Source organism: Cololabis saira, chromosome 6, assembly GCF_033807715.1.
Source record: "Cololabis saira isolate AMF1-May2022 chromosome 6, fColSai1.1, whole genome shotgun sequence".
NCBI classification, from domain to species: Eukaryota; Metazoa; Chordata; class Actinopteri; order Beloniformes; family Belonidae; genus Cololabis; species Cololabis saira.
In genome coordinates this window covers 22437979-22464657 of record NC_084592.1, presented here as the reverse complement: position 1 = coordinate 22464657, position 26679 = coordinate 22437979, and the positions used below count along the sequence as shown (strand labels likewise).

The window sequence follows — 26679 nt, the reverse complement described above, 5'->3', positions numbered from 1 at the left end:
TATGCCAACAAGTGCAAAAAGCATTTAAATGAGGTATACAACTTTCAATTCATTAAAGATATTTTTGCAAATAGTTACATATTGCACCACATTGCATTTTATATACTGTCACTGCACGCTTACCGGTAGTCTGACCTCTAAGTTGACAGTTCAGAAAGCGATGATTCTTTGGTGCTGCATCTCAGTGTTTTAACACTGGTTGCTCTGCAGGTGTATTTGTGCTTGACATTTCTCAATACACATCACATTTGCCTTTGTTATATTATTACCGGTATGTATTTTTAAATAATGACAATCCACCATACAGGCACACTGCTCTTACGTACAGTAAAAATGGCATAGTACATTTTAAGTAGTATTTATTGGGTTCTCAGTGCAAACAGCAGGTGTGAGATCATGCACGGAGATTGTGGGGAGTTGCTCTGTGGCATGCTTTGTCTCTTTTTGCATTTCCCAGAGAGAGGAATATGATGTCATCAACATTTGTCTGGTTTGGCAGCTGAGCTGAGGGTTTCTTAAAACAATCAAGAAAAACTTTGTTTCCTCACTTTGACACTCCCACAAGGTCCTTTCTATCCCACTCAGTTATACAAGTCCAACTTTCCTATTTGCACCATATAACCGATTAAAACTGACACTTTCTGTTGTCTTTCATTTTTATTCATAGAATGAATCTGCTAAAAAGCAAAACAACAGCATTCAAAACTGACTAGTGAGATGGCAAACATACATAAAAACAACAAATAATTTCACCCTTTAGGAAAAATATTGGTGTACTGGAGTCTTTACAAGACAAATAATTTAACTGGACAATAAAAACATTGAAAAAAACAGATCAGAGAAGCCACTGATTTTGTACTTAGGACAACCTCTTGAAGGACACAACATTTAAACAATCTTTAAAATCATAATAATCATGAAGATAACTCTTCAAATATTTGGTCTCCATTGCGTTAACAGTAATGCTTTTTTACCAAATCGCTTTCTGTGCCATTGATGCTGTGAGAACGTAAGACACAGTCACTAATGTAATATTTCTGAAGATAAGTTACAAGAGGAAGAAAATTGTCCTAAATGTTGAAGTTACAGTATAAATCCTAACACTGAACCTCTCCATCATTGAATCCGTTGAGGATTTAACCCTTTACTGGGCAAATAAACATATTTGGTGACTTCAGAAGACATACATACTATGAAGATAAAAAAAATAAAAAGTAACAACGTACAAAAGGTCCTTTCGATATTCCCTCATAACCCAATGAAGTTAACATTTTGAAATTGCCACTTTTATTGACTGCCCTATGAAGGGTTAATGTGCTAACACATAGGAAGCACAGTGTAAATAAGGCTGCCAGTTTAAGCTCCTGTTTGCTGCATCTGCACTGCAAGAGTTAATCAAAAATCCAATAACATGTAGTCAGTGAGTACAAATGCAACTTTAACTGCTTTAAATGTCAAGATTGCATCTAAAATCCAAGAGTGATTGTCAGCAGAGTTTAAAAAAAAACAAATATTACTATTCATATCAGATTAAACAGAGCTACATGTATATGATTTGACATCATACTGAGTGCACAGAGCTGTGAAAGAAACACAGGCTTGATGTTTGAAGCACCATGTCTTTATTGTCTAGTGACTCACTGACATAAAGTATTTTGTATCACGCTAAAGTTTAGTGTTAGTGTACAACCGTCTCGTGAAAACAATATAGCATATTGTGAACTTTTTGCTTTGGTTTAGTATTACTTGGTATAGCCTTTGCTGAGTTGGTGTATAAAAAATAACAATCATTAAATCCTCCACATGAGGGTTAAAATCTTCAGCATTTTATGCATAAATGCCCACAAGGAGGCATAGTTTTTGGAGTGTTAAGATAGTACAGTAAAAAAAAAAAAAAAATTAAAAAAGAACGTATCTTTAGTTAGCTTATCAATTTTAAACATTTGAGGGGGTTTTTGATGCAGTCAAGGAGACCAGTTTAAAGTGAGTTTGAGGTCAATGAGACAGAAGGGGACAAAAGGAGAGACCTGGAACAAGCAATTTCCCTTTAAACACAAATCATTTCTTTAAGCAGTTAAAACTGCACATTACTGTATTTGCAGGGAGTTACTCAGCTTCTGGTTTAAGAGATATAGTATTAAAAAGAATATTATAAAAAATACAATTATTGAATATTTGCTATTACAGCGTCTATTCCTTTATTTAGCAGTATCTCAGGAACAGAGCTTTGCAGTTTTATTGGGCATAAGGGTGACATAGGGACAACAGAGAACGGGTTCATTCAACAGAAAAGACTGGTCTATGTGTCTTTGTTGCATGTTTGTGTAGGTTAGTGAATGTGTATTTTCTTCATCCTGTTATATAACATGCAGGTAGGTCTCCTTACTGTCCACTCCAATTACATTTTTGGCAGTGCATCTGTAAAACCCTGTATCCCTATGTGTCGGGTTCTGTATCACCAAAGAACCATGGGGACTAAGGTAGCGGTTTCCATAGATACGAGCCTGGTTCATCACCGTCAGTTGTGTCCGGTCTGGGGATTCCCATGTAACTGTAGCCCGAGGTGTTGCTATGGTCAGGCAAGGCAGCTCCACAGCAACCCCACTGTGAGTATAAGTCGCTGGAGAGGGGCCTTTTGTGATACGTGGAGGGTAGGCAATGACAATGACAGGAACTGTGACGACCAATACTGAGGAAGAATCGTTACTAAAAGATTTGCAGGTGTAAGTCCCTCGGTCAAAAACAGAGGCCTGTTCCACTATCAGTGTTCCATCTTGATGCACTACATAGCGACCCGAGTCGCCACTCTCACCCCTGGACAGCACCTTGCCACTGGGCATAGTCCATGACAGAGAACCCTGGGTTTGGGAGACAGTGCAAGACAGGCGGAGGGTTTCTCCATTGATGGTGCTTACGAGAGGGGCTGTTCTCGTGCTCACTATGCGCTCAGAGCCTGAACCAGCAGGTGGTGGAGGCTTCACTGGACGAGGTGTGACAGGTGAACTCAAGCCTCTCTGAAGTTGCAGAAAAGGTGATTCTGACCTGAAAGACTGAGCTGGACTCAGTAAACTTCCTGTGTGCAGTCTTTCCTGTCCCAGAGATCTGGACTCCTCCTCTGGTTCTGAGACCTCCAGCTGGACTCGAATTAATGTCTCTCCTCTTTCACTTCTCACTACGCAAGCCAAAGTTCCACTATCACTCCCCCGCACAGCACGCAGCTCCAAGGAACCGTTTCGGTGCACAGTGAATCGGCTGCCATAGTAAGGGGCTGGCAGCATGCCATTCCCAGGCAGAAGCCAGGCCAGACGGTGTGGTGGGAAACCTTGGGATGGGCATGGCAAAAGAACTGTCTGGCCTTTAACAGCTTGTTGCTTCATTGTTGTTACCATACCCACATCCGTGTCGAAATTACCACTTGAACCATCACTTTTCCTTCTGCTGTCACTGGTCCCTCCTAAATTACTGTTCTTGCTGAGGCTATTTCCTCTGAACGTGCTTGTACTAGCTCCGTTACTGAATAACCTACTATTAAAGCTTAACCTGTTGTTGTCTCTGCTGCTATTGGCATCATTACCAGTCCTTCCTGCAATTACTTCATTATTATTATTAGTCCCAGAATTACTTGCACCACTGTTTACTCTGTCTGTGGAGTGACTGATACCCAAACTATTACTACTACTCGTCAAGCTAGGTCCCTTTCTATGATTTCCAGTACTATCTGCTCCAGAGCCTATACTCTGTTGCCTGCTTACTCCAGTATCAATCGCAGGGCTACTTTCACTGAATTGCCTGTTGAATCCATTTTGATTATTGCTTCTCAGGGCAGGATGTGAGCTTGTTGTCCTACCATTAGTACCAGCAAAGCTGTTACTGCTGCTGTTGTTCTTATCCACTTTTTTTGGAATGCCACTCCCAATAATCCGTGCATTATTAGTCCTGTCCCCTAATGTAATGCCTTGACCTCTGCTCTGCTCATTAGTACTCCACTGCCTTCCTCCCAACTGCCCACCAAGTCCATGGGTAGAGGTCTCCACTTCCAAGCTCACCACCATGCTTGTCTCCCCAGCTGAGTTGGTTGCTCGGCATGTATAGTTTCCTGTGTCAATCCTTTGGGCCGAATGTATTTGCAAACTTCCACCTGAAGCCACAACAACCCGCTCAGAATAAAGACCAGATCTCCGACTCTGTGGTATGACACGTAGTGCTGGAGAAAACCATGTCACTGTCGGGACAGGATCTCCAATGGCTTGGCAGGGAATCGTGGCAGTTGCTCCCTGATGTAGTTTGACGACACTGTGGCTTCTGTCAAGGGTGAATCTTGGTGGGGTTGTCGTCATAACCTTCACTTTGACCTTAAATTGATAAATAAATAATGGCATTGATTAGCAATTTTCTTGTAGGGTAAAAATTATTTATCTTAAATACGAATATGGACAGAGTCAGCTCACTGGGAAAAAATAGCTACACATATGAATTAAAAAATAATAATAACAATGAAAAAAAGAACTATTCTGAGAAATGAAAAACATTTTCTCCAGGTTTTCTCCAGGAATGTTCCTACCTTCATGGTGTCTTGTCCTCCTTGATTCTTAGCGTAACACGTATATTCACCTTCTTCTCCCATACCAGCCACTGGAACCAGTAAGGTCCCATTGTCAAACACAGTTGGTCGTTGCGCTCGTACCACTCTTTCTTCCTCATGTAACACGCTGTTCAACATAGTTCCATCTGGCAGGCTCCAATGTACAACAGGGTGAGGTAATCCAGATGCCTGGCAGTCCACCTGCAGTGATCAATGTTCCATGGACACGTTTCAATGTTTTACTTTACTATGTTCTTTGCTTTTTGTAAGCTAAAACTGAAGCAAACAATATTGCACTGGATTTTATGGTCACGCATTTAGTGTTAGCATTCAGGCCTTTAAAAAGAAAAAAAAACTATAAAATACATCTAGCCAGCTTTTAAGGCAGTCAGAGGGTACCACTGAAAGCTCACAAATACTTAAATGAACGTAAAAATAACACTTTCCTATAATAATATAGCATCATATTGCTTACACTTAACCTTCATGGTATTATTTATTTATTTTTCATTTATTTATTGATTTGTGCATTACAGTTCCCTGAAGACCAAATTTGATGATTGATAAAGCCCTGGGGCCTCATCTATAAAGCTTGCTTGCACAGAAAAAGCGCCTGAAAGTTGCAGAAGCCGCCATCTACGCAAATCCTCGGATCTAAAAAGAAAAAACTAACCGAAAAATCTGCTTATCTTTACGGCAACTCGGACCCTCCCGTAAGAATTTACCTAAGCCACGGGGAACTGGCGAGGCAGGCTGTGAGGTGGTGAAATGAAGCCAGATTCATGTCATACTAAAATAATAAAATAAAATAGCGTTGATCGTGTCCCTCTGCTCTGTGTGTGAAGCTCAGCTGCTGCTGCAGCCGCGGTGACACGCGGGGAACCTCCTCACAACCACCGCTTTAGGACAGAACAAATGAGGGGCTGTGTTTAGGGAGCCCCACAGATTTGTTTTCATATATATGAGTTTTCCGCGCGCGTGAAACCTTTAGGTGCGGGTGTATGGTGCCTAAATTAGGGTCCCGCGTTAAAACGACGCAGAGCCTACGGCGTAGGGTACGCGGCGACGCGCGCCTAAGCCGTAGGCTCTGCGTTGGCGTAACGCAGAACCATAAACCCGCCCTGAGCAGCTCTGAGGGGAGACGGGAGGGGAGGAGAGGAAGCGGGGGGTGAAGCGGGGCTGCGGGGCCGTTTTCGTATCGCTTTCATACAGTGTCTTGATAATTTGCAATTTAAGGCTGAGCCTACCGTTAGTTTTTAAACTGTAAAAAGTGGGGGGAAAAAAACATGATTTTGAAAAGACGGGGGGACGTGTGTCCCCCTGTTGCGCCGGGGAACTCACAGCCTTTAGCGCAGCAACGGCGTGCTGCCACTCACTCGCTTTATTTTATTGTATACTTTTTATATACTTATTCTAACTTTTACTGTGACCACCAAATAATGTGGTTTTCCTGTCCTCCACATCATCTACAACATCTAGGTCTCCGTGAAAGTCAGTGTCACGGTGGGACACCCTCTCATTCATTCTGACGCCTAACAGGCTGCAGGAAGCCACTGCGCATGCTCAGTAGGCTCATCCATATGCATTTATGGGCGTGTAGAGGGCGGGATATGAGGCGGATTCACCTGCGCAGCCTTCCAGCAGGACTGTGATTCATAAAGGAACGTTGCGTGCAAATCTGCGTGCACATGGTTTTATTGATCCGGATTTTTTTTTGCGCCCGCCATTTTCGGCTTTTGAGTGTACGTGCACTTTTAGTATGACTCCTACGCAGTCCATTTTAAATGAGGCCCCTGGTGTATGACCTGTCTGGTTTTGAATTGTTCATATGTAAAATCCTACTCTTGTGTTTCTACTGAATTATGGTACAAATTATAACTTTGAAAGATAGTTCCACTCCACAGCATGTTTTCTCATAAGAAGTCCATTCATGACAAGCCATCCCAGTACATAAGAAGGAATATAAGCCCAAATCATAACATTACGATGATCATCTCCAAACATAAGGTTTGTCATAAATGCCAAACAATATTACTTTGGTCTTCTCTATCCTTAGTACAATTTTCAGCCTTCAGGCTTATCCACGCAGTTTTTAGTGTGCCACAAAAACACAAATCAGCAGTATTGATCTTTAAGCAGAGTCTATGGCATCCAACTTATTAAAAATGTTTCATCCAATTATTCATTTAATTTATTATATTATATATCAACATCATCATGGAGGCCTGCCATAACTTCTACCACAGAAACAGATCCACTGAATCCACTTATGATGCTGTGTCTGCAGTGTTTCACGCGGCCCTCACCCACCTGGAAAGCAAAGACTCATATGTCCACCCTCTGTTTGTGGACAACTGCATTCAATACAATACTCCCACAGAGACTGATGAGGAAACTCAAGAAACTTGGACTGAGCTTTTCCATCTGCAACTGAGCACATGCCTTTTTAACAAACAGACCACAGGCTGTCAAAATCCTCAATATTTCCTCTTCCACTATTACCCTCAGTCTCAGTACCAGCTCCCCCTAGGCCTGTCTCCTATACCCCCTCCTATTCATCTTACTTACACATGACTGTCCAGCTAAGCATCCCCACAGTCAGACTGCAAAGTTTGCAGACAACAGAGCAGTGGTGAGATTCATCAAAAATGATGACGAGTCCATATACACTATAGACAGGAGGTGGAGCACCTGAACGACTGGTGCAGGAACTGTAAATATGACTACTCACTGCTGTGCCACATTGCCATTGCATCGAAATTTAATTTCCGATGGAAATACGAAATGACAAATAAAGTCTGTCTATGTCTATGTCTATGTCTATGTCTATCAACAGTTTCCGCAACAGTTTAACCCCCACCTTCCCCCTGTACATCTGAGGAGCAGATGTGGATGGTGCTCCCAGTTTCAAGTACCTGGGTGTACACCTCACGAAGGACCTTACCTGGAGCAAAACACACCCTACTTCATCAGGAAAGCCCTTAAGTGTCTCTATTTACACGGAAAGCTGAGGCGAGCTGGACTCCAAACTCAGTCCTGAGATCATTCTACATGGCTGCTCAGAGAGTGGTGGGGAGCAGTTTACCCACCATTACAGATATATACACCACCAAATGCAAGAAAAGAGCCTCTTGTCGATACAGCACACATACTGCTTCTTTCTCTCCCCTCAGGCAGAGCTGAGGATTTGAGGAGATGAGGAGAATCAAGAGCAGCACCACTGGACTGCGTAACAGCTTCCATCCAGATGTTGTGAGACTGCTGAATTCTGGTGGCCACCTGTTTCCCCCCCCCCCCACCCCCCTCCCCCAGCCTCGGTGTCGGATCTCTCGGTCTCGCCATGGCTCAGACTCGGATAATTGAGATGCCATTGCACACACCAAGGTGAATCTTGTGATCAGTTCTTCCTCTTGTAAATGTTTTTTAAACTATTTGTATTTTGCATTTGATATAATGTTTTGAGGCATCTGCATGTGTGTCTGTATTTAATACAGTTTTCTGTTTATTATGGCCTTGTCTTAATAAATATATGGCCTTTGAATAATATTTGCATATCGTTATGATTGATTAAGCATTAGGTCTATGCCATTTCAGTGATGCTGATATACAGTGTAATTTGGATACTATAATGGTAAAATCATGCAATTTCAAGTGATTGTGTGTGTCTTTAATGCTTAAAATTCACGTTTCATCTACAAATTAAGTACAATTTAAATTAGTAATATTTACTATTCATTAGACTTTTCTGAGGTGGAGGGTGGTGTTGGAGGCTGGTTATTTTGTTGCTGACTGTGGGACTAGTTAATAGTTGTGTCTCTCCTTAAAAGCACTCGAGTCAATCCTCAAATAGTGTAGAAATAGCGGTAGTGCAATTGCCACACATATTTGATCTCAGCCAGTTGATGAAAACATTTATAGTGAGTTCACACATAAGACACTGATTGTCTCTGTTTTATTGTCGTGCAGTTGAATACAACCTCATATGTAAATTAAGCAGCTGAACCCAGGATGGTGCTGATGTTCTACAACTCACGCAAGATGACAAAATAACTAGGTTTTTTTTTGGTCTCCGTCTTAGCTGAACTAGTCTTGGTCTCGTCTTGGTCTTGGTCTTGTCTTGGATTTGACACTCCCATATCTTGGTAGTGTCTTGGTCTTGGTTTAGGGCGGTCTTGACTACAAGTCTAACACACACACACCACTACCACCACCTACACCACCGTCACCATAAATCAACTCCCACACTCTTCCCACCACCACACCATAGTAAAATACAACATGTGCAACACACTCGCAATTGCAATGTTTATATACGAACATTAATTTAATATTAGTTTTATAGTGCTTTTCTATATTTTGGTGGTTGTACAAGTTTTACATTCATTTGTTTTGGAATCTTATTTTTATATAATAATTTGTACATATTTTATACTCTAGGTACTTTATTATCATAATGTCTATTACTTGTTCAGTGGTTTATTCAGGACCTTATGAACATCCGTGGAATGACAAAAAAAAGTAATTGAATCCTGAATCTAACTATAGAATAACTGCAAGAAGATATTTCCCTTTATTTTGTTCACACGGCTCACCTTGAGTGGTTTTCCAAATGACACCATGTGATTAAGTGGTTGCCTCGGCTCAATCTTGGCAGGTTTGGTCGCCACAGACACACGTAGAAGGCGATAATCATCTGCAACCTTGTTGCGTGCAATACATAAGTAGTCTCCAGCATCCTTCTCCGTTATCGCCTGGACTGACAGCGTGCCATTAGGATGGACCTTCATACGTCGATCAAAACTGAAATTCAAATGCAAACACATAAGGTGAACATTAAAGCTAGGGTAATCATTTAAACTATAACATTACAAAAAGAATAATACAATAATTAATAATACCATTCATGTAATTTCTTTCACATATGCATCCTATTCATCCTGTACCTGTAGTGCATATCCACGAGCTTCCTGTTAGGGTTCCTCCAGATAATGATTGGCATGGGGTTGCCAGTTACAGAGCAATGAAGCTGCAGGGTGCCTCCATAGTGGACAGTAGAAGTGGAGGGTGATGTTGATATAATACGAGCTTTAGTGAAAGGGGATATGGGAAGAGGCTTCAACACAGCTGAGGCTTTTCTGTCAACAGGTAAAGATGAAGTCTCTCCTGTGTTGTTAATACTGGGTGAGACTTTGGTGTTGTTTGTCAACAGATTGGAGGATGAGGAAAGAGAAGGGAAGTTTGTTCTTTTGATGTTGGTAAAGTCTGTGGGTGAGGCAATGTCTGTTTCATAGATTTTAGGAGCAAAGTTAGAGGAAGAGTTAGGAGGGTTTAGTTCCTGGACACTCCTGGATCTATCGGGTGGATATAGAGGGGAGAAGTTAGCAGAAGTGGATGGATTTGAGGGGTTGAAAGGGATGCCCAGTGTTCTGTCTTTATTTGGAGGAGGTTTTACCTCAGAGGAAACTTCTTTTGGTCCTTCATTTATTGTCTCTCCCCGTCTTCTTTCTATTTCTGTTCCCCCTTCAACTACTACCCTCACTGTCCTCACATTAGTCCCCACACCATTACTGGCTGCGCACTCATAACTGCCTGTGTCCTTCGGCCCAACCTTGCGAATGTGCAGCGTTCCATTAGGCAAAACAAAGAGATTGCCATGGACAAACTGAGATGGACGGACAAGGGTCCCATCAGGGATTTGCCAGCGCAGAATCGGTGGTGGGGCACCTCGGGCTGAACAGTGTATGTAAAGAGGCCTCCCTGGAGACAAGAGCAGGTTTTCCTCTCTGGGCTGGTGTATCACCGGAGGCAACGAGGACACGTGTACGCGCACAGAGGCACTGACAGTACCAGCTGAGTTGGAGGCAATGCAGCGATACGCTCCTCGGTCAGTAGGTAGAGCCGCTGGAATATGAAGCGTTCCATTTGAGTCCATACTGATTCGACTAGAGGAGCTGCCAGTCGAGGTTAGTGTGGATCGATCAGGCAGAACCCAACTGAGCAGAGGAGTGGGAACCCCATCGGCTTGGCACTCCAAATGAACCTCTCCACCCTGATGAATTATTACTTCTCTGTAAGTTGCCAGCTGCATGCGAGGAGGGCGGGTCCAGACTTCTAGAGAAGTTAGCAACCTGTGATGAAGATGCAGAGCACACACATACTCAACATAGAAGCATGTTAAGTAAAAAAAAAATATCTTGTAAAAAATGCAAAACAATAAATATGTCACATGATTTTTGGTTGATTATTGCATTTGAAAGCAAAGCATGTGTGCATATCAGCAACATAAAATGCATAATCAATAATAAGGCACAGCTGAGCTTCCTGTAGGCCTAACCATTAAAAGCAGAAAATATTGTACCCCCCGGTGCTTGTAATTGAACGGGATACTGAATAGTGCATGAAAATGTATATCAAGCATCAGTATTCTCACCTGTCTCGACCCAAGAAGCTGTTTGCACTGCAGATGTACGTGCCCCTATCCTGAAGCTGAACATTCTGAATAACAAGGGTCCCGTTTGGCAAGACCTCAAAACGCTGTACCCTGGAGTGGATTGACATCACTGCTCCTGAGAGAAAGGCAAGGAGAGAGCCAATAATATAGACAGGGAGTACAGTAATGAGTAGGCAGAGTGAAGAAAACAGAGACAAATTTAGAAGGAAAGTTACCGAGGGAGCTTGAGACAAAGAGGAAAGCAGGAACAGAGACACACTGAATGGCACTGGTGTGAAGTAAAGTCAGTGATGCGGTGCACAAAATGTTCCATTACTTGCTTGCTGTGTCTTTGCCACATGGCAAGCTAAAAAAAGCCCGTTATTAGCATGCCAATGCGTAATGTTTGGCGTTAATGTTTATTTTCATCACAGTAAAATGTCCACATTACTTCAATCATAGAACCTACTTAAGCTGAAATGAATTTCCTTTAGAGTCCGTGACTTCAGAATATAAACACAAACCTACAATCATTCATTTTCTAAACTACAGAGTGTCAAAGTTTAATCATATATATGGCACATGCCGTATGTGAACAAGCATCTAATAGAAATGTGGACGATGAATTGCATTTCTGTGCTTTCCAAAAGAATTAAAAATGTAGGCTGGCAGTCTGTTCTAGGATTTAATGGATCTGAAAGATTCATACCAGAGCATGAGCCATACTTAATGGAACTCCTTCTGTATTTTTCTCATGAGGGCAAACTTATTTTCTGATTTAATACAACTGATGGAATTTAAAGGTCTTCTGCTAAAAACATTTGTAGCATATACGGTTAGGTGCTTTAATAAATGTGTTCTGCATGGTGCACACCTGTGGCAACCTTAGTCCATGTGATGGAGGGTTTTGGCATTCCTTGTGCTTCACAAGCCAGCCTGGCAGTGCTCCCTGCTGGGGATGACACTGTCCTGATGTGAGGGTCTGCAATCCTTGGTCTAGATCTCACAAATGGAGCCTAAACAAAAGATTATTAAAAAAATTGTGTTTTTTTTTAAAGAATTTAATGAAGAATAAAGGTAATGACTAGTTAAAATAGTTGTAACAACATGACATCTCCAAACCCATTCATGCAACCACTTGATTTAGCCTTTGAGCTGCCTGTATCAAGCCTAACTGTATTGAGTACAACACAGACCTGGAACAGCATTGCATTTTGTTCTGTCACTGTTTTGCCCTGTTCCACCTTGAAAAGTGGTGATATATAAATGGGGATATAAAGGCTGAATTATGGTTCTGCGTTAAACCTACGCCGTAGGGTACGTGGCTACGCGGGAGTCTCTCCGTAGCCTACGCTGTAGCCTGACGTACACCTCCCAAAAAATGAAACTACGCGTCCAGGCGACGCAGACCCAACGCAGACCGAGAGGGCTGTGATTGGTTTGCTTGGTTGCAACGCATTTCCGGTTCCGGTTCGTGAAGCAGTAGAGAATTTTCAGCACTCTTTTCTTTGTGTGTGTGTGTGATTATTATTTTTTGGGGGTTGTTTTGGTTTTTTGCACAATAGTTGTCCTTATTTCTTTGATTCACTGTGACCGGAAAAGCCGGAAGCTAAACAACTAGCGCTCTGGGGGGGTATTGCACCGCGGCGAAATGGAGTGACGGAGAAGTCTGAAGGGTTCACGACAGCGTCACGGCAACGGCGTATGCTCTGCGTTGGTTTAACGCAGAACCATAATTCAGGCTTAAGTGGGGATATACGGGGATATTGCAGATGTGAAATCTATGCTGCGGAAAATGGCAGTCCACACAGGTGTAACAAGGTCAAGGTGTAACAAGGATGGCTGCAAACTCCACGCAGGGGATGTGATCAATCCGTTTTTCAGGGAGGTTATGAGAGGGGGCCCATTGTCAGAACATCTAGCCAAAAAGTAGCATTTGCGTAGACACTGCAAATGCTGGCAGCAACATTTATAATCATCACATATAATAATTTGCAAAAGCTGGACCACCTTTCTATGTTTTCTTGTATAGGAACATATTAAAAATCATCTGATTGTAGTGGGTCTAATCATTAAGCAAATATAATTAGTCTTGAAGCAGAATAGGGCTACCTCAGAACTTAAGGCTGTGCTATGTTTTCTAGCCGTGACAAGTCAGCAACATAACTTAGAGCCAGGACACAGTATTCTTTTTTTCTGTTTTGAAATGGTCTGAAACCTTGCCAAAAGACTAAAGTACTAAAATACAGACCATAACAGAATATATTATTATATATAAAAAAAGATTCAATAAGTTAATTTCCTCATAAAACTTTGGGAAAATATTTTTGACTTGAATTTTTATTTATTTATTATTTTTTAATAGTTCATTATACAAATTCTCTTCAGCATTACAGTGATTTTTCAGATGATGCTGGTGGCAGTGATCTGGTCTACAGAGGTTTACGGACAAACCCCTTGACATTAATTAATGTATGATTACTTTAAATCGTTTGGGATTTAACTCCCCAAAACACACAATGCTGTTTATAATGGAACATATGTTTTTCGTCTCTTCCTTAGATCACTGACAGAGCTCTGGAAAAAATAATGAAATTGGAAGGTGGTAATAAACATCCTTTGGTTTTAATAGAAAGTCATGTGGACCTGTTTAAAACTGTTGTGCATTTTCATCCCAAAAGGCTTTTACAGTTTAGTTTGAAAGCCTTTCCGTATGTGTGTGTTGTGTTGTTCTCAATTTCTGGGTCAGCACTCCAAGAAAATTAATCTTAATATGAATTTTCAATATTGCAAACGGCATAATGCATGCAAAAAAGAAAATGCACTTTTAGAAATCCTACTGAAAATGAAAAAAATAATAATTACCTAATGACTCAAACAGCAGAATGATTTTTAACTTAACCTGATAACACATAGAGGTCTTCACTTGGCACGTATTGTTGTTGTGCTAAAATATATGCGCCTGTTTTAAAACCCACTTTTGGATGCAGCTATAAAGAAAGTAGGGAATAAAAAGCTGTTTGTAGTGATTTGGACTCACCCCCGGAGCAGCAGGCAATGAAGAAGAAGGAGGCAGGGGAGACCGACTGCTGTGTGAATCTGGAATAGAATTAGCTCCAGGGTTCTTCCAGTCAGTAGGAGGTCCACTCTGATTTGGAACACGAGAAACAAGCCTCCCTCCGTGGTCAACCTGGCCAACGGTTGATGTGCCTGCGGTCGATGCCTTGGTACTTATTGGTGTCATTGTTGTGGTAGTACTGGGCAGAGTACTATATGTAAATTTTGTAGATGTAGTTGGAAAATGTTTGCCTGGAGTAGTAGCAGTTAAAGTTGTGGTTTTAGTATTTGTGGGTAAACTAGTGGAAAAGGGGTTTGAAATTGAGGGGTTATCATTGAATGACCCTGTAAAACGTCTTGTAGAAGTCCCTGGTTCAGTAGTGGCATTGGAAGTATATGTAATAGGGATAGAAGTAGTAGTAGATGTACTAGTTATAGAAGTAATAGGTGGAAAAGTAGATGTAGTACTAGCAGTGGTTCCGGTGGTAGAGGTGATAGCAGATGACGTATGCCTAGCAGAGCTGGATGTTGGGATCACAATGCCAGTTAAAGTTGACGTGGTGCGACTTATCGCAGTCTTTGTATATGTTGTCGAAAGTCTGTCCTGTATTGTGATAAAAGTGGATGTACTTTTGTTTTTTCCAGCATTACTGGCCCTCTCAGGAGCAGTTGAAGGGGCTGATAGTATTTCTGCTGCAGTTGTGGTGGTTGCAGTTGTGCTGGGGACTGAGGAAACACTGAAAGAGTGAGGGATTGAAAAGTGAGACTCACCCGAGACATTCCTATCGAGCTCTTCACTGTGTTTGCTCGTGGGTCTTTCAGCGTTATTGGCTAAAGCTGTTTGTGTTTCTGTGTGAGTTTGTAAGTCATGTGTAAATGTCCTGTCATAAGAGTCTGGGTCATGTGTTTCTGAAGTCACGCTATTAGACAAAGTGGGTGTCGGTCTGTTAAGTTTGTCAAACGTTGACTCTTCAGTTTGTGCTATCTTGTGGTATCTTGAGTAAGTCATCAAATCTGTGTATGTGGAGGTGGGGAAGGGAATCAGTGAGGGGGAGGCAGAATTTGGATATGACATAACAGGAGTGTCAGAAACATGGGAAGAATTAGTACTGAGAGTCACGGTATTTGGAGCAGACTGAATATTGTCATTTGTTGTCAACAAATAAACTGGAGTTGTGGATGTTGGCATTATCAGCCGCACACTGATTTGATTTGTGGTAGAATCAGGTTTCATAGTTTGGGATCTTGTGTTCACATGGTAAGGGAAAGGCTGGGTTGGGGTCACAGGTCGCAGCCGGGGCCTGTTGATTCGTCTTTGTTGTCCAATCCTTCTGCGGGAGTTCCAAGGGCTTTGAGGCCGAGACTGTGGAATCAAATTTGGGAAGAGTCCCTGCTGAGGACTCTGAGGCTTGCTTCTATTTGGCTTGAGGTTCGCTCCTTGCTCATGTCCTTTACCTAGCTCTAAGGCAATTTCATTTGCTCCTGACATTGGATTAGATGTGACTTGTTCTCTCTGTTTCACTGGGCGTTCTGCAGTTCCTGTTTGTGGACCTACGTTCTCTGTTTGGCTTTGCCTATCTGTCTCAGTCTTCGTGTGTGTTTGGTTTTCTATGGGCGTCTCTGTGCTATTTTCTGTCTCTGCATCTTTTTTTATCTCTGTCTTTGCTTCTGTATCTCCATGGCCAGGCTGAATGGGTTCTGTGTGCTCCTCTTGTAGAACAACATCATCAACCGATGACCCCTCCGCTTCTACTTCCAGCCCTGCTTCCTGAGCGCGACCTCTGTTTGTATCACCTTCTTCATGGACTCTTGTTTCCTTATCTTGGGTTCTTTGGGTAGGTCCAGCCGTGGGATTTCCTGTAGGCATGGGTTGGTTGTTACTGATATTAGCAGTCTTTTGACGGATTTTAGCTAAGAGGTCAGCCCATTTCTGAGGGTCTATTCTTTGTCTGTTTGTGGAAACTCTGTGTCTGTTCTGAAGGCGGACTCTTCTCTGTTCAGGGGAAGGGCCTCCACCTCTTCTCGGGAGACCCCCTCTCACAGGGCCATGGCGTTGAGCTGTTCCAACTGGATGCAATCTGTCCGAATGTGGTTGGCGAGATATTGAGTTTCTCCTGTTGCCAATGGGAGTTCTCTGTTCTTCTTGCTCTTCTTCATCCCCTGACCCTTCATCCAGCTGATGAAATAAAGGTGCTCTTATCTTGGTTGATCGGCCAGCAGCTGACTGCGGTCGTCTGGGAAATGAATTCTTATGCGGAGGAATATGTTGAATATTTAATTTCAGATGCATGGACAAAGAGTCACTTCCATACTCATTGACCCCAATACAACGGTAATGACCAGTATCCCTCAAAGAAGGGCGAGGTAGAGAGAGACTCCCATTTGAGTGTATTTTAAGTCCCCCTGACACAGCTACACCCTGCCTTACTATAGTTCCATCTGGCAAAATCCAACTCATACAAGGCTGTGGTGAACCGGATATCTTGCATGAAAGGCTGACAGCTTCACCTACTGTTCCACTAACAGGAGGTCCAATTAGCTCTTCTGAATGGGGAACAGAGGATTCCTCCACGGCCAGACGTACGGGGAGAACATCTGTATCCCTTCCAGCCGAGGCAAGGCAGTAGTAAATCCCAGCATCTGAGAGCTGCACCTTTTTTAGAGTTAACCCCAAAGATGATGCCTGAAGCCTTCCATCTATACTCCTGGAGGGGGAGATTAGTTTGGATCCATCTGGGAGAAACCATTGCACTTTGGAGTTGTCAGAACTGAGAAGAGGGCAAGATAACTCTACCTTACTCCCAGCAACAGCTGCTAGTGCTGTGGTAGAACGATTAGTTGCAATCAGCACCCATGGGTGAGGGGAAGGGGAAGAGGTTGAGAGCTGAGAAGTAGGGTCAGGATGAGCAGAGACTCTTGTCAAGAAAATAAGTTGAACTTTATGTTTGTTAGACTGCGCTCTGTTTAGTCGAATGCTAATTGCAGGCTGTAGTAGCCAGTGTGGCCTGGCTCTAACAGAAGCTTTAACTGCAGTGTGATAATAGCCATCCATTTCTGCTGACTGCCTGTAGCGGTAGGCTAAAGCCGGGGCTTTACTAAGCATGATCTCCCTCTCAAGGTGGGCTGCAGTCTCACTGTAGTAAGCCAAGATTCTCCAAAGTTTCTCATAGCTCTGCCCCTCGATTGGGCACTCCAGGGAGAGCGACAGGACAAGGGGGAGAGGAGAAGAAGAGGTCAAAGAGAGATCTGGAGGAGGAGTGACATGCTGGGAGTCCGTGGAGTGAGTGATGTTGCAGACCAGATCCACGCTGTTCCCTTGCTGGTCAGACAGCCCCAGAGAGACTCTACCTAAAGGCTGTCTGAAAGCATCAACCGTTGGGATTTCAGTGAGGTCAGTCTCCTGTGGTGTCTCTTTTTTTCCGGAGGAGTGGATGAAGGGTGGACTGCATGATAGTGCTGTCTGGTCGAGCAAGCCCTCCCCCTGAAGGGCAGTGGGTGCGGCACAAACTGGACACTGAGGACCGGTGAGACATTTCACTGCACCTTTTTATAGAAAAAAAAAAGAAAATGACTTTATGTCATATAAGGTAATACCCCATTTTACCAATAAGAATAGGCAGATTCATAACTATATCATTGCACATTTCAGCTATTTCCACATACTTATAGATATCAGATTAATTTATTAGTCATACTGGCTCATGTTAAGCAATCATTAGCCTTTATGTTCCTTACAAATTAGCTGTGGTTATTTCATCTACTCATAAATTAGAAATATGCATCGCCCCGTTATCACACCACAATCGTTAGCCTATATTTCAACCTCCACACATCAGTGCTGTCATCAAAGATTAGTCAGGGAAGGTTAAGACTGGCATATCAATGAGATGCATTTCATGCTTCAGTCTTCTTTCACATTTCAATAACAACCACAAAACAAAGACGACAATATAAGACAATGAGAGAAACCCATGGAGAATACTGATGAAAAGCAGGTCCGTGTTGGGGTGAAGGGTAAAAGGATACTAAAATAAGATGTATCACAAAGTGCATTAATCTCCTTCTCAACATTTTAATGGATTTTTTCACACGTTAATAACTCATTATTGGTTAATTCTCTTTTCACCTTGTCTCCGTGTATGTTCATCTCTCTGTCTCTCTCTGTCTCTCTCTGTCTCTCTGTCTTTTTCTTTTTGCAGCCATGATAGTTACCTTGGTGAGTGAGACTCCAGGTGAAGAACCAGTCCATCCTGCAGTCACAGCTCCAGGGATTTCCCTGCAGCGCGAGACTCTCCAGCAGAGGTGCTGTAGCTACACTGTCTTTGGGCAGGATGGTCAAACTGTTGTTGGAGAGGTCGAGGTTTCTACAGAGAGCCAAACAGAGCAAAGAAAAGATCGATATGGAGGAAAAGTAAAAAGTAAATACATTCATGAAGACATGACACCTTCCAAGATATAGATATAAAAGTGTAAAAGTAAAAGGATGAAGAGTTTTATTTGTCTAAACACCACTAAAAAGAAATTGATTCATCAGGCTTAGATCTAATCAGTTTACTAAATTTAAGCCATTTAAATATTATTAGTTCCAGACATATGGAGTAACATAATCAACACAACAATGTCTTGCTGTTCCCTGTTCAGATTTTGATCATCGCATCTGCACATATTTAAAATGTTATGACCACCTGTGGGAAGTGACTACAAGTTGAGTTTACTGTATTTGTATTAAAGTTTACTTTGTTGCCCTAACTGTCAACAACCACTAGCAGGACTATGCTTGTTCACTTTCGTGTTTTACTTCAGAAGCTCACCTGAGTGTGGAAAAGTAATATGTATTCAAGAGGGACAGCGTGCATAGGGCATGAGGATGCAGCTGATGCAGCTTGTTCCCCTGCAGACGAAGCAGCCTGAGGCTAGGCAGCTGGAGCAGCGCCCGGGGATGGATGTGCTGGAGGAGGTTGTGATCCAAGTACAGGCGCAGCAGTGAAGTCAGGCCAGAGAAGGTCAGGGATGAAGAGATCTCCCTCAACTTGTTGTAGCTTAGCTTTAGTATCTGTGGGGATTCGGGGGAGAATGAAGTGAACATACGGAGTGGAGGATTAGAAGACCAGACATCAAGGCTGATTAAAAAAGCAAGCACCCGCTTGGATTGTAGCTCTGCCACTGGACACCACATGCTTGTAAAGTGAGTTTACAACAAATGGGAGTTGGAATGAGAATGAACATTTTAATAAAAAAAACCCAACAAACAAAAAAAAACTATTAGCAGGGATGATTGAATGTAACCTTCAATGTATTTTCTTTTTCTTTTTAACGGGGTAAAACTGCCCACAGCATATGACAATATATACATTGTTCAGAGTTGGGCACAGGTAAGTGGAAACTAAAAGTACATTTTTGCAGTGGAAGTCTATTACTTTCCAAATATGAATTTTAGTTTTTCCTGCCCATCGTACGATTGAGCAGGCTATTGCTATTCAAGTCATTTGTGAAGAATCCACCAAAACCCATCAAACTAAAGAAGACACTTATTTTTATCGTTATTAGCATTGTTCGCGGTTTATGATAAATATGCCTTCCTCAGAGGCCCCTTCGCTGAAGAAGTTGCAGCTGCTGACAGATCTCGCATGTGAAGATGTCAACTCATGGAAATATGGATCATATTATCACAGAGTGCCAAGTATATCAGTATCTGACATGGGAGATGAAGGAAACAATTGCCTTTTGAGTAATATGACTTCCCCACAGACTGCTAACTCTGCCCTAAGGTTACCGCTAAAATGTCCAGCGTGTTTTCCATCATTGAACACTGAGGGGAATGACAGCACATGAATTATGGATCAGTGGTGCAGAAATTAAAAAAATGTGCTGAAAATAAGAGCAGAATGTTGACTGTTACAGCTTTTAAGACAAATGGTATATATCTTCGTAATCCCTGCATCGTACGTTTAAAACTGATTGAAAGATACTCATCGGTCAAAGGTACATATATGCAGGCTAGCTATAGACTAAAAGCTACGCACATATTTAAAAGCTGAACAGTCTGCAGAAAGACATTTTATAAAAAGTCACACCCTGGTACTCAATTTCATGTAGATTTTTCATGTCTGTGTTTACAAAATTGTAGGGGTGTAACAATATATCGTGCCACGAAATTTCGCGATACAAAAACGTCACGAAACGTGTTGTGGAGGTGACAAACTGTATCGCGATATTGGGTTATTAATATTAATCTATTATGTTGACTATTAACGCACATCCGACCACGCGTGCCGACCGCGCCTCAACCCGCGGACCAAAATCTTCCTCCGCTCAGAAGAAACTAGTACCGTTTTGCGGTCCCGTTTTGAGCTCTGAACTTTTACTTATGTAAGGCTGGTGTAGAGTTAAGCCTTACCTTATTAAATTAAACCTTTTTGGGGTCGTGAGTAGGATAAACACGGGGGAACTTCTGCTGAGTTCCAGTGTACATTAATGTCCGCTCAACAGTGTAGGATTTTAGAACATCAACACTGCACCTAGTGCCGTACTGTGGCGTATCACTCCGCCCAATCTAAAACATACTAATCACTACAGATAAACTGACTAGTGTCAGAATAGAATATAAAGAATATATTTATAAAATAATGAACCCTGAATTACCAAAATAACCTTCTTAACAAAAATAAATCTCCTCTTACACTTATAAGGTGAGCATGAATCAATCTTTTTTATGATGTAAAATTGTATGTATTTATTTACTTGTATTTATTTATTTAATTTTAGTTGTTAAATTTCTGGAAAGTCAAATCATACATGAGAGAAACTATTTAGTTTGTGGCAAAATATTTGTACTTGTATGAAACTGAAGATCATAATGCAAACCTGACATTTACTTTTAGTTCAGTTTGTGGAAAATGGTTGGCCTGGCTTTCTCTTTAAAACTTAAACAGTTATAAAGCATTACAAACTGTAACAATAGGGCAAACGCACAGCATTGTTTTGTATTTTGTGTCTTTCAAATAAAAGACAATTTTTTCCAGTCATATGTTCCTCATTCAAGGTTGTTAAAAAAATACTGCTATAATATCGTATCGTATTGTTATCGTGACCTCAATATCGTGGATCGTACTGTATCGTGAGATAAGTGTATTGTTACACCCCTACAAAATTGCGAATCTCCCAAGAGTCAAGAGTTGTAATATTTGAGAGTTATTTTTCATATCATTAATAAAAACATAATTTTTGTTAGAACTTACTTTGGCAAAGGATAGTTTAAGACACTTTGAGGACAGACTGCTGTTAGTTGCTGGTGACAAAGGCCAACTAGGGTCTCTGCTTACTGCCACAACATGTTTATACATCATTCTGTTAGCTGCACTATGAAAAAACCATCCACTGTAATTGATCTAACTTCAGATTCAGTCATCCAAATATGGATGTCCAAAGGTTTCTGTTGTATACCATACTTCCTATACTCTTTTCCCTGTACATGCTCCCCCTGGGATTTATACTTAGAAAATATAACATCTCTTTTCACTGCTATGCTGATGACACGCACATTTACATGCCTTTAAAACACAGACTCCTGTTCCTTTAAATGTTTACTAGACTGTCTGGAGGACATGGCTTTAAAATGTTTAAACTTTAATGAAAATAAGTAGTATAAAACTAGTTTTTCGTCCCAGTGCTGCTGGCGACTCATATGTAGATCTAGGCCCCCTCGGACCACATGTCAAAGATTCTGCCAAAAACCTTGGTGTAATTTTGGACTCTAACTTTAAAATGAAGAAACAAAGTAACGCATTTGTTAAATGTAGTTTTTTCCAGTTGAGGCTTTTATTCAAGGTTAAACTTTTTTTTTATCTTTCAAAAGCTTTAAGAAAGTTATAGACGCCTTTGTTTCATCCCGCCTACACTACTGCGATACGCTGAATGCGGGCGTTAGCTGTTCCTACCTGTCCCATCTTCAGCTGGTTCAAAACGCTGCAGCTCATTTCCTAACCAGAACAGGAAGGCGGGACCATATTACACCTGTGCTTGCAGCTCTTCAATGGCTCCCCGTCCGTTATAAGATCAATTTTTAAATTCTTCTATTTGTTTTTAAAACTTTACATGGTCTTGAACCTTCTTATATCTCAAGTCTTTTAAATGTGACTGACTTGACTGGACTTCTTCCTGGTTACCTGAAGTGATTTCATATCTCGGAAAACTCCGTCTGGAAGATGATGGAGGTCATTGCTGTGCAGCATGAGAAGCTCTACCTTCTTTAGCCCAGCCAGAGACCTGTCATGGAGCCTGCTGATGCTGTTGAACCTGCAGAAGCACAAAAACAGCATCACTATATGAACAATTCCCCATCACCTCATTAGCTGCTTCTCAAATCTGTTCCTGTCACTGCTGTGCATGTGGCATGGTGAATCAGATTTTATTTGGGGCTTAGAGTGGCACAGATTTAGCACAGATTTAGAATGTGTGTGACCATACCCTAAGTTCATGCGGCGCGTGTGTGCAGGAAGGCCGGGAGGCACGTTGAGCAGTGAACGGAAGGTGCAGTGGACTTCATTGGCCTGGTAACAGTTACAGCTCCTCGGACAGGACTGGCTCCTGGATACCACGAGTGTGAGCGTCAGGAGTGCCAGCCACGCCGCTGGCACACACACACACCGACACATTCTCCCTCACAGGAGGAGAAGCTAATTTGAGGTTTTCACTGCCAATGAGGAAAAGGAAGTTGATAGTAAAGCAGCAAAGTGCACCACCATGACCTCCAGATGGGAATCTCTCTCAATCTCTCTCTCTCTCTCTCTCTCTCTCTCTCTCTCTCTCTCTCTCTCTCTCTCTCTCTCTCTCTCTCTCTCTCTCTCTCTCTCTCTCTCAAATACACAGACAAATGCAACAGAAGTGATTTTTACTCAAGACTGGGTGGTAAAAAATGAAATCTCACCTTGAAGCTAGATCCAAGCAACAAAGGAAATTGCCCTCTCAAATGTAACCACTTTCGTTTTTTATGTGTGCAGGTTGTCTGTTGTGTCACATATGTGTATGTGTTTATGTCAAAAAGCCCAAAAGGGTTGATTAACATGATCTAAAAACGTGAAAATAAACAGAAGTGGATGTAAAATTATACTTTCAAGATACGTCTCTGCAATTTCCTCATTGAACCCTTTTTTCAATTAAAGTTACGCCCCACATAAAAAAGCTTTCGAAATTGACATATTATTGTAAGGCATGAACATGGTTGTTACGAGCATACCTTAAAATCCTCTGGTCCAGATTTTTCTCATTTTGTCCATCCAATTTTAATCCAGCCGCACTCTTCAGGAATTTCATACGGAGTTAACGAGTTTAGTCACTCCAGTCTGTCACAAACATGGCACCGACAGCGTGACAAAACCCTGGAGAGTAAAATCCTCTGAGTGAGTAACACTTTTGAAAACTCTGCAAAAGCAAAACTTTAAAAGCAATCCATTTGGTAAAATCCAAGAGGTTTTCTTGTTTGTCACTGCATAAAGAAGTGAGTGCAGGACGCGGCAGGCGGATCGGTTGCAGGCGCCCTTGACGCTGCGTAAAAGTGTGTTTGTGGGTTAGTGAGTGTTTGTGCGCGCAGTGAACCCGGCTGGGCTGAAGTGAAGAGAGGAGAGTGACGGAGGCAGCGGGGTCTGTGCAGAGAGGGGCGGAGACCCTCAGGTTAGGCTGCCTCAGGCTGCTGCTCAGTCTGGGCCACAGAAGAGCACAAAATCTCCATGAGTTGGAAACCAATCAGGCTCTACTAGAGAAACACTCTCACTTTTGTAACTTCTGAAAAGTAGCTTGAACTTACATTTTTCGCAGCCTGTTTAATATTTTTTCAGTGAGTTTAAAGGGGACCTATTATGGCATCTGATCTATTTTAAACAGGCCTTGAATGTCTTAAAAACAAGCTTTTGATTATTTTTGCTAAATAAATTAGAAATTAAGCCTCTAAACCATCTTTATCATCACAGTCTCTAACCTCCTTCTCTATGAGGGATTCTGAGGGGGAGGGGAGGCTATGATAATGAGGCACTGTGCTGATTGGCTGCCTGACTGACGCGATACACCACTACGAAAAAATGGCGGAAGATCCGGCCGGCGGAGTTACACCGTGTCCATGTCCTCACCGCCCCCTAACTGCATGCGATGCGAGCGAGCGTCAGCGACAAAATCAATTCCATTGGTTTATTTTCTATTGGACTGTCCTAACTGGCCGCGAGCAACGCAGCGCGACGCACCGTTTTGAGCTGAACATTTGTTGGACCCCCTGCTTCTATTTTCTTCCTGCCGCTCACGTAGAAAGCCGGTTGAAAGCGCTGTAGGAAACTGTCACGGATGGGGAACGGCTGATCCAGTTAGTTGAAATGAAAAGTTATCTCTATGATACCTCCTCATTTCACTACAAAAACCTCAATAAATTGGCAGCTGGCTGGAGGGAGATGGACAGAGAGTGTCCGATGTCACGCAGTGCGACACGATAGTCCGACGCTCGCATGAAGTTAGGACACGGTGTTATAGTTGTGGGTGTGGTTTGCATTTTGGTTACGTAATGAAAGGGAGCTGAATCTGAACGGTTCGTAGAAGCCACATCAGACTGGATGGCTAATCCGGGCGGCTGTACAGACACTGCAGAATTTGGTTGCTTTCCTCCTTCTCTGTGTTGGCAGGCTGAGGGGAGACCACTTTATATATGTTAAAGCAAGAAAAAACGTGTTTTTCATCCCCTTTAAGTTGATTCCCAACTCAGTTTGGCTCAAAAATAATATGACGATTAGAAACCATATCAGTGATAATAAATAGGATATAGGTCCATAACATTAGTGGACAATGGGCTGAAAAGAGAGGTAATTTCATTTTTTTTTTCTATTTCATTCAACTTATACAGTGCCACATCTCAGATCCAACAGTAGCCTTTATACTATGTTCTTTCATGTGGCACTGTAATTTTCCCTAATGACCTAATCTCCAGTTGGAGCTAACATTTGTTTGTCGGGCCTATTCAAGATATAAAAAGGCTTAAAAATTAGACTCGTATGATCCAAGTGAATTGCCCACATTTTTTAAGACTCTAAGTTCAAATTCAATTCAAATATGCTTTATGAACCCCCAAAGGGAAATACATTAATATAATAATAATAATAATAATAATAATAATAATAATAATAATAATAATAATAATAATAATAATAATAATAATAATAATAATAATAATAATAATCTCCATTTTCATTGTGGCCTGCTGAAGAATATTTATAGTACAAAATTGTGGCGTTTGTCCTTTATCTGGGTGAGGGCAGCAAAATAAGGGCTTGTGCAGTCTTTTGTGTGCTCCCACATTCTCAGACACCCCATGCTGATCGTGCCTTCAGAAAGACTTGAATGAGGGGAAAACAAAAAATAGACTTATGCTACACAGCTGTTGTTTCTGGTAAAACAAAAAAGGAAAAAAGGGGGGAAAAAACTGTCACCCGCACAAGCCTCCCGTCCTGTGTGTTTTTGTAACCTAGTACTGGGTGGAAGCAAAAACAAAAAGAGTAAGGCAAGGGCTGTTTTCACTGTAAGTTTGTGGTAAGACTCTTTTATTATTCACTGTTTTCCCCACTACACTGAGAAGAGAAATGTCGGGGTGTCTTCATGCATGTCCTGTCAGTTTAAGTGGAACTGGAAGGGTTTTTTTTCCTCTCTCGCCACATGGGGCAGCAGAGCCAGAGAACAGCAGCAGATGTGAGAATAAGGTCAACACTGGAGAGTTTTGAGTTTTCACATCAGCTGCCTAAATAATGGATCTCAGCATTAATCTTGAATGGCGGTTGATGCCCTGCAGCTCACCAGTCAACAAGTGAACATTTGCAGACATCTTAGCCGATGTGATTAAGTGCTTTATGATCACCAGCAAAATTCTCTCTGATGTTTTTCAGCAGATGATCCAATCTTCACCAGCTTATCACCCTCATCTCTGCAGGCAATGTCAGCCTGTGAGTGCAGAACAGTTGTCTGGCTGAACTCGGCCCCTGTAGCTGTAATATGGTCAAGAAAAGCACGAAGCTCAAACCCAACTCACTTCCCTGCAAAGCTCAATACTATTGTTGGAATGTGCTGGGCTGCAATAAAGACATTACTGTCAGTTTGACTGGAAACAAGAAAGACGGCATAATGTAACAGTGATGGCTGCTCGTGGGGAGATGAATGAATGACAGGAGACAGGATGAGAGGCGTAACGGGTTTAATGGTTAAAAGGATCTTGTTGTTAACATTTCTATTAGACAGTTACTAGCCACAAATGAAACAATGACTTTGTCTGTGAAAAATTAAAGAAAAGAGTTATGTGCTATTTTAATGTGGCTTCAGTTGCAAACAAGCCTTTATAAAAAGTAAGCATTTCCAGATGTAAAAGAAAGGGTCATGACATTACTTTTACCGATCCATCTATTTTCTATACCGGCTTAATCCCTCACAGGGTCACGGGGTCTGCTGGAGCCCATCCCAGCTCATTACAGGTGAGAGGCAGGGGTCATTCATTTTATAATGAAAAGTAATTAGTTACATTACTTCTGAAACATCACATAGCACCTTAGGTGGCACATTTATATGAATCAAAAATTCACACTCAATATTT

At 41.9% G+C, this 26679-nt stretch overlaps 1 protein-coding gene across 1 annotated transcript; it reads right to left on the bottom strand.

The window, feature by feature from the left end:
* Positions 1 to 407: 407 nt before the first annotated feature.
* On the bottom strand, positions 408 to 23623 carry LOC133446020 (immunoglobulin superfamily member 10-like). The gene is made up of 12 exons (XM_061723694.1): positions 23305 to 23623; positions 22536 to 22761; positions 22235 to 22364; positions 18881 to 19122; positions 18282 to 18433; positions 14053 to 17612; positions 11887 to 12028; positions 11013 to 11148; positions 9526 to 10710; positions 9175 to 9382; positions 4562 to 4783; positions 408 to 4352 (listed from the first exon to the last, which is right to left on the bottom strand). The coding sequence occupies exons 2-12, from the start codon at positions 22721 to 22723 to the stop codon at positions 2358 to 2360; spliced, it is 8160 nt and encodes a 2719-aa protein (XP_061579678.1). The 5' UTR covers positions 22724 to 22761; positions 23305 to 23623; the 3' UTR covers positions 408 to 2357.
* Between the last annotated feature and the right edge of the window lie 3056 nt (positions 23624 to 26679).

Bases quoted from the DNA above. Each gene is read 5' to 3' on its own strand.
- LOC133446020 (XM_061723694.1), bottom strand. From the start codon at position 22,723: ATGTGTCGGTGTGTGTGTGTGCCAGCGGCGTGGCTGGCACTCCTGACG. The intron at 17,613-18,281 runs GTAACTATCATG...TTCTATAAAAAG, and splicing joins CTGGAGTCTCACTCACCAAG to GTGCAGTGAAATGTCTCACC. The intron at 4,353-4,561 runs GTAGGAACATTC...TATCAATTTAAG, and splicing joins GAGGACAAGACACCATGAAG to GTCAAAGTGAAGGTTATGAC.